This window comes from Seriola dumerili, unplaced genomic scaffold, assembly GCF_002260705.1.
Source record: "Seriola dumerili isolate Sdu_G_001 unplaced genomic scaffold, Sdu_1.0 BDQW01000081.1, whole genome shotgun sequence".
Classification (NCBI taxonomy): Eukaryota; Metazoa; Chordata; class Actinopteri; order Carangiformes; family Carangidae; genus Seriola; species Seriola dumerili.
The window spans coordinates 2,026,759-2,038,642 of record NW_019174336.1 but is presented as its reverse complement, the minus strand read 5'-3'; the positions used below and the strand labels follow the sequence as shown (position 1 = coordinate 2,038,642).

At 38.4% G+C, this 11,884-nt stretch overlaps 1 protein-coding gene across 1 annotated transcript; it reads left to right on the top strand.

Annotated features, from left to right (window-relative positions):
- Positions 1 to 1,938: 1,938 nt before the first annotated feature.
- Positions 1,939 to 10,573, top strand: LOC111221159 (protein SET-like). The gene is made up of 8 exons (XM_022744507.1): positions 1,939 to 2,156; positions 6,960 to 7,017; positions 7,104 to 7,246; positions 7,400 to 7,503; positions 7,593 to 7,706; positions 7,903 to 8,073; positions 9,335 to 9,469; positions 9,603 to 10,573. Exons 1-8 carry the CDS (start codon positions 2,087 to 2,089, stop codon positions 9,621 to 9,623), a joined length of 816 nt encoding a protein of 271 aa, XP_022600228.1. The 5' UTR covers positions 1,939 to 2,086; the 3' UTR covers positions 9,624 to 10,573.
- The last annotated feature ends 1,311 nt before the right edge of the window (positions 10,574 to 11,884 follow it).

Below are 11,884 nucleotides of genomic sequence, written 5' to 3'. Positions count from 1 at the left end.
ATGTTCAAATACCAAATCATTATTTATCTTAATAATTGAATCAAACACAGCCTCCTCTTTAGATAAAAGCTATTAAAATGGCTCTTTTAAGTGCTGTTGCAAACGAGTTTTGTGAAGACCTCTTCCTGGCTTCTGCTGTTGTTAATGACTTAACATGTATTTTCAATAATGAACTGGACAAACCGGTTAAAAACCTTTAACATAACTTGTTGCAATTTTTATGGTGGACTGAGACGGGCTGACAGAAGCTTTTGTTTCCGGAGTGTGGGTGGGGCTGGAAATCTCTGTTGTCTAATTGAAAAGTTCTATTTTTTTCATGCTAAATTTATGAAAGAGGTGGGAGTGGGACAGACCCCAATTTATCTTGATATTTTGAATCTTGTTCGCAGAAGGGACGCCAACATGAGGACTGAAACATTAAGGGTAAACTTTGGTTATTCATTTATTCATTTCATTCAACCTTTATTTGAACTCAGAAACACATTGAGGTAGAGACATCATTCACAATGTAGTAAAAAAATGAACAAAAAATCCAACTGACCCTGAAACAAAAGAAGGAAGTTGGATAAAAATGTCAAAAATAAAAAGTCAAATTAGTAAAATAGTGAAACCTACCTTAAAGCAATCAAAACATTTTAAAGCTGATGAATCTGCTACAACAAGAACAGCTTAAAATAAAGTAAGATGAAATTAAACATTTAAAACAATAAAAAGGTTTATTAAGTCCAAAATTTGATTAAATCAACCATGAAATTAAAATGAGATGTGAATGTGTGTGAATATGTCCCTCAGCATGATACGACTGTCTCCAGTGATATCCACTCCAGGTCCACAGGGTCCAGGACAGGTCAGTACGTGGACCTGGAGTGGAGACTGTTATCAACTCTTGTTTTGAAGGCCAGTGATGAACTGTGAGACTCAACATTTCAGTCAGTGTACAGATTTGCATTATGATTTTTCAATCTGTCAAATCAGTCATCACAAGTCAACACTATATTATCCTAGTAAATTGAGAAATCTCTCTCTCTGTCTGTCTGTCTGTCTGTCTGTCTGTCTGTCTGTCTGTCTGTCTGTCTGTCTGTCTGCCTTTCAGTCTGCCTGGCTGATTTTTATTTTTAGATCATGGTGACATCTTGTACAGACTTCAGCTCTACGACTCTAAACTCCTTGATGCTGTCTACCACTCTGCTCTCAGATTCATTACTGCTGATGCCTACAACATTCGCATTGCCTCCTGTACAAAAAGGTTGGGTGGTCCTCTCTCTCTCTGAGAAATGTGATTCGCATACATATTTGTTTATTTCCTAGGCCCTTATTGAAAAACTGGTGTCATAGCTTACTTTCATGTTAATTTGGTTCACTAGACCAAATTAGACCAGGACTAATGACTGGCTTCTTTGCACAGCCCACCTGGAACTCATTACAAAATACAATTTGGTGGTACCTCTTGCTCATTTTAGATTCTTAATCTTTCACCTATTCATTTTTGTTTGTTTGTTTGAATTGATTCTTGTCATCATTACATTGTTTGTTTTAATTGATGTTCTTTTTTGACATAAGTATTTTTATTTTGTATCTATCAAACATCATTGTCGAGTAGATACAAAATGTTCATTGATTTTTGAGTTTAAATAACATAATCTTGGGTATTTAGGATACATGCGTAATACACCTTTCTTATCTTAAATAAGGATAGGAACATTGATTTAGAAATCATTCATCTGTAATGTTTTTCCTTAAATCGGGTCCTAACCCTAATTACCACGGGTACCAAGCAGTTAAGATAGGATCTGCAAGTTAAGAAGTTTCAGTAATACATCTCCTCCATGTACAGCCCCTGTACAGCCTGAAGCTTAAACTTGCAGTGTCGCACTCCAGCCGCCTGGGGGCAGTAGAGCACAATAAATATGTTCACTGACCGGGCGCCACAGAGGGAAACAAGCGTGCGAAGCTGCGCTCATTCCTCCTCATCGTGGGCTCTAAGACACGCAGTGTGTAAGGTGGAAGTAACTTTTATCCTGCAGAGAAGAGTTCTAAACCGCCCGGGACACACATCTGGTCCAAAGAGTCACGGAGAGAGATAACCATGTCGGCCTCATCGGCGAAAGTCAGTAGGAAGGAGAATTCAAATCACGACGGAGCGGACGAGACCTCTGGTAACGTTAAGGAATGGCGGTTATCCTGTACAACGCCATTTTCATTTGTTTTTCGTCATTTTGTTATTTTCAGTGTAGTTTTTTCTGTAGTATCGAGTTGAAATGATACACGTTTGTGGATGAACAGCTGAATTCACATTTTCCTGCATGTGCACACTGAGGTAAAATGCTGTTGTGCAGGACTCTTCAGTAATGTAGCATGCTAGCATCGGCTAACTATTTAGCCAGCATGATAGGTTAGCTAGCTATTAGCTTACATTGGCTACTAACAGCTAGTAGACATGAAGGAGGCCGATATTTGTCTTGCTTAAGCTGCATGTAGCGGGACATGCAGTCGCTGTTTATGCGGACAGTTTTGGGAGGTTTGTTGCAAGGAGGCTCAGGTGAAATCGATGCAGCTGTGCGTTTCCTCGTACACGTTTGTGGCTGGAGCTTCATAAACGGTTGTTTGCACACAGTACTAGCAAGTGCAACATTCATTGTACCCCGTTTCCCATCAGTCAAGAAAGGCCGAGCGCTGATAATGTTAACGTTAGCTGTTCAGATTAACATAACACTGCGAGCGATCTCAGCTATTGTGTGCGAGTTAGCAGAGCAAAATGTAAACAAGCGCTCCGTCTTCCTTTGGAAAGCTAGAATGTCGTTATGAAGTCGAGATATTGATGTCGATGTGTTTAATGTGCTTAAAGAGACTGTGGTGGAGCTCGCACTATGTTATTATCAGCATGAGGCAAACAGCATTTTGCAGCGAGACGTCGTCAAGCCCCTCATTCAAACCAGGCCGCCTTTAGCAGCAACAGGAAGCTCCAGACTGCAGGAGGCAGTGGGTCTGTCTGCCATGAATCCACCACACACACACACACGCACACACACACACCACGGCTGGCGTCCCGCGTTATTTAATACACCACACACGCAAAGGGGAGACGACTGAGAGGAGGTCCTGTGGCTGCAGAATCAGCTTTTACTGAAATCAACGAAATGCTTTAAAATCTACTCACGATCATATTCAGTCAAAATCAAACGATGTAAAGATGCATCACTGGCGACACAAGTGAAATGTGTGAAGTTTAGGTTCACGTGGAAAATATTTTGTTTTGTTCTTTTTTTGTTTGTTTTTTTAACAAAAACAACAAAGAGCTCAGCACAACATTGGTCTACACAATCAGCACTAATACTAAAGACAGCTAGAAATATATGGTGAAGAAAAACAAATTAATACTAAGAATAATGAAAACATTTAAACAAAACTTTTGCCCCTCCCTTTCCTTCTGTAAATTAGAAGACACAAAATATTAGAAAATAATGACATAATAAAGAAATATTAAAAAAATAAATAAAATAAATTGGAAAAAGAAGATTAGAAATAAAATCAGGCAACAAATGGACATTACAATTCAGTATTTAAGACAGGGTACAACAGGTGTGGTTCATAATTAGTCGAGAATAATGCTTGAGAGTGTTGATGCCACTGTAGTGTTTGAAAAGTTGAGATATGTAGTCCATATCTTTTGAAGAGTGAAAGCAGACAGGTCACGTGTTCAAGAGTAAAACACAATGTGATTATCTTACGCCAGTTTACTGTGATGGGAGGTTTGTCCACATGAAGAATATTTAAAAATACTTGAATTAGTTGTTTAAGAATGCTATGTTAAGTGAATTTTAGGTCATATGAAGCCCGGCAAAACTGGCTTTTTATTTCAGGTACGCAAAAAACATGTTGTGGTTATTTCAGCAGATATTGCGGTTGCGATGAGTCATGCATGCAAGTGGTCATTTTCACATTTCATTTTCATTTCGTTGATATCACATACAAGACCCAACAAAATGTTTCTCTACATCTTGAGAATATGATTTGTTGGCTGGGGCATATCTGTAGCACCTTTTACCTTTTTTATTTTGTCAAAAAAAAGTTGGAGGTCCTGCAGTTTGGATATTACACTCTGCCATATTGTAATTTTGATGAATTGTTCAGCCCTAATATAAAATAAGTGTTAAGATGAAGCCTGACCACTGATCGATTTTGAGCCCGATCCTATATCGATATTTAGTTGTTGTTGTTTTTTAAATTGTATTTTCCAATTTTTATTATTATTAAAATTACAATATATATTAGTTTTACATGAAGTCACTATGTATTGAGAATTTTTCAGCATTCCTTAAATAGTTTTTTTTTTTTAATTTTAGCCAAGATATTTACTTAGCTGGACATTTTACAGTGTAAAAACAAACTTCCTGGGGAACAAACTATGGAACTCAGACTCTGCTTGTAAATGACCTCCAACACACGCATTGATGTGAAAAATCTGCAATAAGCCAGTATTGGCTTATTGCATCAGCCTGGCTGGTTTTATTAGTCTAGCTTTTAAAAGAAGGGAAATTAAAACTAATTCTGTGCTTGTTTTTTCCTTTCTTTTCTATTTTTCAATTGATGTCTCATGATTGTGAATCCATATACCAACATGTTGGTGTTTTGGCCAGAGGCAAAAACTCCCTAAAAAAAAAAAACACACACACTGAATAAATGCTCCCAAATGTTCTATTCAATACAGACGTGGTGACTTAATGTCTTCATCAGGTTACATTCAGTAAGAAGGTCCACATCCAATTAATTCAACCCAGGTTGAGCCAATTGACCACATCCATATTTACTACCCATCAAATTATTTACAGTATTTATAACAAAACTTAGTAGTTATCAACTCCTAAGTTGATATCCCCTAACAATATTGGATTTTTGGGCCGATACTGATTTTAGGGAGTAAAAAAAATTCCGATATCAATATATCTGCCAATATGTTTTTAAACACTTGTGGAAAAACATCTTTTATGTGTCGATTCCTCTATTAAAATGCTCTGAGGCTTTTAAAGAGAAAATATGATGGGCGTCTGAAACCCAAAGACTGGTTCTTGGAAAGAGAGAGGGTAAAAATTATGCAGATGATTTGATTCTCTACTTTATTAATGTACCACAGTCACCAGAGGAAATAAAACAATGTAACGCACTGTCTGATTCTAAATTAAATGTTAGTCAGAAGTGATGGTAGTTGGACAGCCAATATGACAAATTTAAATCTAAATGTAATCTAAAGTAAATAAATAAGTATTCAGGGTCGACTGTCAAGACTTTAACAAGATGCTGTTCATGGTTAACCCCCAGTGCAACAAGAACAGACATTAAGGACAGGTGCAAAAAAATACATAGGTCCAAAAAACAAAAACAAAATCATTGCAAACTAAAACTAAGAAGTGTGAACTAAAAATGAACTAGACTTGGGCTGATATTCGCCAATATTGAATATTGTGATATGCACAGTCTTGCCATGCTGCCGAGTCCGACCCTCATTTCACTGCTTTGCTTACTGTACATTGTACATTGACGAAACAAATAAAATGTTTAACTGCTGTTTAGTGGCAGCGTTCGCTTATTCCAGAAACATATATATAAAATAAAGAACACCTGAAACATTAAATACAGTAATATAATTACAATATTGTATTGTTGGTGCGATAACATGGTGTATCACAATATCGTATATATTGATGTCTTAAAAGCTGGACTGTATTGAGATATTAAATTACAATAAATACAACTATAATTATACATTACTCTAAAAATACCTGAGACATGAAATAGAATAATATGATTATGTATCATTTAAAAATGTATTTAAAAAAACAACTGAAACACAAAATGTAAGTATAATTATGAACATGCCCCATGCCCTTTTTAAGAAGTGCTAATATCATATACCACAATATTCGGGCTGGGCTGTATTGATATTAAATTTTGGATATCACCCAAACACCACGCAGTCTTAAGGGAAAAGTGAGCAGCAACAACTTGGATGTAAATGAGGTCCAGTGAATTTTCTCCTCTTGTAGAAAAACAGTGTTTAACAATAGTGGAGAACTGACATCATTAAAATAAATATTTTAACAAGACTCTTATTTTTATTTCAAAACTTACCACTTCATATAATCACTGGGATAACAATCTTTAGTGCATTTATTTGGGGAGGAAGAAAAAGCCTTGTGTAAAAATTAAGTGAATCAGAACGACTTAAGTGCTTTGGGTTGTTGCTCTGACGGATTGAATTGGTTATTACTCTGCTGCTCTAATTAAACCAACCACTGTCTGGATATGTAATGATTAGCCAAGTGGAAAGAAATTGAAATCCAACAAATGGGGGCAGATTGGAACATAATTACAAAAGTGAAAATGAGATGTATAAAAAATACAATAATGGGGAAAATGACAAAATCAAACAATATTTAAACATTTCTAATATTTTTGAGAGATTATTTTTTTTAAATTACAGGAGGTAAAATACTGATCAGATACATCTGAGAATCTGTCAAAAAAAAAGCTTTAAAAGTCCCATTTTATAATTCTTTACAGATGAGGATATAATAAGGTCATCTAACAGGGTGAACACAAAAAATACATCAGGTTGGATTTATTGGATCATGGAAGAGTAATCTACAATATAACAGAGAAACCCAACAGCTCCACCATGAGCAGCACTTAGTGACAGCGGAGAGGAAAATTCCAAACTGAACCCATGTGGTAGAGTGAGCTGCATTTAATTATATCACCAGAAAACATTTATTGGAGAGAGACTATTGATTACTGTAAGAGATTAAAACTAAATGGAAAAAATCATCTGGATAAAAAAATTCTGTGCTTGTGCAGTGGAATTATGATTCATGCATATATATATATATATATATATATATATTTTTTTTTTTATATGCCTCCTCCTTGTAGCATTTCATAGATAAAGTTTTCTTTCCTTTCAGAAAAAGAGCAACAGGAAGCCATTGAACACATTGACGAAGTACAGAATGAAATTGACAGGTGAGTCTGGATGTGTTCAGCAGAGACAGGTGAGTGGTTCACAGAGAGAGTTTTCTTACTGATGTGTTTTTGTTTTCTCCCTCCAGACTGAACGAACAGGCTAGTGAAGAAATTTTAAAAGTAGAGCAGAAGTACAACAAATTACGCCAGCCGTTCTTTCAGAAGAGATCAGAACTCATAGCCAAAATCCCCAACTTCTGGGTCACAACATTCGTCAACCATCCACAAGGTAAAGGCTTATTTAGTTATTTGTTTTATTTGTGTCCGTGTATATGCGGTGAAGGAACGATCATCAGTGGAATAAACCTAGTCTTAATGTATTTACAGCTGCTTTATGCTGGTAAATGTAATGTAAACTAACGGTCTGTTGTCTGACCTGTAGTTTCAGCTCTTCTGGGGGAGGAGGACGAGGAAGCGCTTCATTACTTGTCGAGGGTGGAGGTCACCGAGTTCGAGGACATCAAGTCTGGATATAGAATAGATTTTGTGAGTCGACAGCTTTACTTTGTGTTTGTACGTTTCGAATGACCATGTTCTGATAGATGTGTGACATGGGCGTGTTCTGTTTCCTGCAGTATTTTGATGAGAACCCGTACTTTGAGAACAAAGCCCTCTCCAAAGAGTTTAACGTAAACGAGAGTGGAGACCCCGTTTCCAAATCCACTGAAATCAAATGGAAAGCTGGAAAGGTTGGTTTCATTTTTACTTTGCTTGTATGTGTTCGACCAGAAACAGTACAATTTAAAGAGTCAACAAAAAATGTTTCACTGCACTGCTACATGTTGCTGCATTGCTCCGTCCTTGGAGAGCTGGACTGACAGTTATTCTCTCATCAGTAAACACTTTATAACCTGAAATCTTGACCCAACACGTTTCCTCGCCCAGGACCTGACGAAGCGCACGGGTCAGACGCCAAACAAAGCTGGGAAGAAAAGGCAGCACGAGGAGCCTGAGAGCTTCTTCACCTGGTTCACCGACCACTCGGACGCAGGAGCCGATGAGCTGGGAGAGGTGATCAAGGACGACATCTGGCCGAACCCGCTGCAGTATTACTTGGTAGGATTATGACCCTATCACTATTTATTGACTTCTTACAATAGTTCAGACACAAAACAGCCCTTTATTAAGATAATGCTAGGCGCTTTGTTGGCGGGGGCCTGACTTTCGAGACATGAAATGTGATGCGAGTTCAGATCCCTGAGTTTTCAGTTTCATCTGAAACTGTCTTGGTCTTCAGTTCTAGTTCACAGCCCCCTCTGCTCTCTGGCATCAGTTAGCTTCAGATCTCCAGTTGCTCTGAGGAGCTCGTGGTTGTTGAGTGTCGCAGCCAAGGTTTGAAGAGTCGGAATTTATAATCAGCTGATAATTCGTGTCCGAATGAGTCAATTAAGACCTAATGAGCTAATGAAGCTCTTTATTTATACTATACTTTCTACTAAACACAAACTTTCACCGATGCCACTTACAGTGAGATTTGTCTACTTTCTATGTTGATGAAATAAAAGCATCAGAGCTTTAACACTGAGGAAATTAAATGCACAGTCAGTAATTTCTGCCTCCAGGGTTTTCAATCAAGTCAATAACAAAAGATGGTGTTGGGTGACATCATGAAGTAGCATGGGATCGTGGGAGTTATCTTCACCACCATTACCGTAAGCATTTCCCGGGTTGGATTCCTTCAGTGTCAGTGGTTCAGGGAATCAAACAGACCTGGTGATTCTAACTGTTAGAAACACTGAATAAAACAGTTTGACTTTAGAACTCAGAGCTTCACCGACGCTCTTCAGTGACACAGGACAGGACGTCTCCAGCAGCTGGGAGCTGAGCTGTCTAACATTTCCTCAGCTTGTTTCTCTGATAACTTCAGATCCAGATGTCCGACGACTAAAATCCTTCATCTGGTTCAGATAAAGAGCTGAAAACCACCAAGGTGTAAAAAGTGTATGTGGCTTAAAACTAGATAAAAGTCAATGTTGAGCTTCTGTCAGACAAACACACTGACTTTTAATGTCTATATGTTATATTTACTTCCTCTCACTCCAGAAATCAGCAAAATGTCATTTTCCCATCCGTGTCCAGATGTTTGCAGATGACTGCATCATGCTCACAATTTACATATTTAAATAAAGTTTAGTGCTGATGTTTTTAAAAAACATTTCAGAACTCAAATCTTACTGAGTGTGACCCTCAGTGTGTTGTTACACCTGACTGTGAGACTGGTACAGACTGTAAGTGAGGCTCAGGCAGGATCATAGTTCTTGAGGCTCATACTGAGACTGAGCCAGGATCAGCTGTTTGACATGTGAATGTTCCCCAGGTCCCTGACATGGAAGACGAGGAAGGTGATGGAGACGATGACGACGACGAGGAGGAGGGTCTGGAAGATATTGATGAGGGGGAGGAAGAGGAAGGTGAAGATGAAGATGAGGATGGTGATGGAGAAGATGGAGAGGTAAGGATAAAAACATGTCACTTAGTGCTCATATTAATCGATGATGAGCTGGATGAAGATCCCTGTGTCCTGTTCAGTCCGTCAGATGATCATCATCCTGAAAAAACCTTGTAACGCTTTGTTTTCTCTTCAGGATGACGGAGAGGATGATTAAACGTTTCAGCCAACACCTTTTCCCAGTCCTCCCTCTGTGATCATCCTACAACCCATGGGAGCAAGATATTTTGTTTTGGGGTGGGGGGGTTTTGTAAAAAAAAAAGAAAAAAAAATTTCCTGTGTGTTGTCAGCCTGTCCATCCTCTTCCTCTGCAGCCAAGGCCTGTCCATACCGCCATGTCTACAGACCAGCTCCACACGGCAGGTCTCCGCGGGTCGCAGTGGGGTGGGGGTGTTGGTGGCTCTCTGGAAGTCTCACCTGTCATTGTTTCTCTACATCTCCCAAAGACATGCAAAAGAATAAAAAAAAATTTGTAGCATTCTGCACGTCATCCTACGTAGATTTAAAATACGTACAATAGCAATTTTTATGTAAGATATGAAATGACAGTTTCTGTTGAAGTTGTGAGTTCAATAAAAATAAGCCATGGTGCAGTGATAACTCAATCATAGCATCTTTAGCCACTTTTATATATAAATGTATATTATAATATATCCAGTGGTGGGGGGGTACTAAGGCTTATTAGAAGTTGCATTTTCCTTTGTGACTTATTGTACTAATGGAACTGATTGAAAGCACCAGCTTGTTCCTTTCAACTGTTGTAAATGTTTTTGGGATATTCATGTACCTTGGTAAGACAGTTGTTAATTGTACACAGTTTAATGGGGGGGGAGGGGGGCTTTGACACCAACTCTGGACTTCTGTTAAATAAATTTTCATTATCTTGTTTTTCAGGCACCCACAACAAAGTTTGAAATGTACATTTTTTTTATAAAAACAACTTAAAGATCTAATTTTGGGCTCGGCTTAACATTTTGAGATGGGAGAGAGATTTCTGTGGAGTCCTGTGTGGAGTCTGCAGCGGTTCTCCTGTTCCACTGGAAACCTGTTCACGTTAAATTATGTGTACCAGTTGCTTTGTTACAATAAATAAATGTGTACATGATGTTTGGAGTAGTTTGGTCACAGGTGGGCAGTTGAGCTGGTGCTGTTGCTGATACAACCTGTGTTGTGCTTTGTTTTCTCATCGGGGTCCATCAGTGACCTGAAATGTCGCAGTAATCAATAGTTATCCAACGGAAGCCTGGATTTATTTGATCAGTGCTGGTTCAGTTGGGCTGATTCAGGGCCAACAATTGAGGTGGAGGCATCAGGCAGGCCTAACAGTTAACAAAAACACCAAATTAACATTGTATTGTTGCATTTTTGGATAAAGTGTTACTCTGAATATTTCCCACGTGGCATTCAATGGTTTAAAAAACGCACAAGCTGTGTTTGTATATCATATATAGTACACAGCAGCTGCCTGTGTCTGTCCAAACAAAACATGGAGTACAGAACTAATACTTGAGTCACAAAGATGAAGGCAATTAAGGAAACATTACAGCAATAGATAACTAACAATTAAGGCTTTAATCCACCCTGAGGTCCTCACCGGTCAATAATTATTGGACTAATTTAAGTGATATACACTGGAAGAAGAGCTGCATAGTGAGTGTTGATAGGATAGGAATTAGCTGCGCAGGTGATAGTGAGTATCACATTATATGAGGGTGTTTATTCACAGGTCCTGTTACAACAGGTCATTACTATAAACTTAAACCTCGTATTAAAAAAACAAACATCTATGATATAGTTCTCCCACCAACAGGGGGCAGACATGTCACATAAAGGGTCGTAGAGCTGCAGTCACTCAGCTTGAAGTCCTGGTTTTCTCACTACTTTGTGTGTGATGGGTTTATAATTGTTAATGCACAAGGACCAGTTCAGACCTTCACGGTCACTTAGACAGACACGCTTAAAGGTAGACGTGGACTGATGACGCTAATGAGGTGGGTCTTGGTTCTCAGAGTCATGGAGCTCTTACACCTACAAGAGATGAGGCTATTAAAGTAAAATAGTCCGTTACACTTTTCAACTACACCATGATTGCTACATCGGTTACACCAAATAATGTAAAATATGATCACTGTTGCCAGGCAACGGAACAAAAGAATCGTCAGGGCAGACGAGTCAGGAAGTGCAAAGTATTTTATCGACATTATTTAAGCAATATCACACGAGAGGGAGTGATGTGCTGAATATCAGCACGGCTGTGATGCGGTCATAAGTACGAGGCAGCAACATTTTTACGAGCGCCATATTATTGAAATAAGCAACAATAGATTATGAGTTGTTTGTTTATTTCATCATTTATTTTGCAACGCCACAAATAGTTCCGCAACTGGACTGGCTTCTCCCCTTCACCCTCTTCTGGCG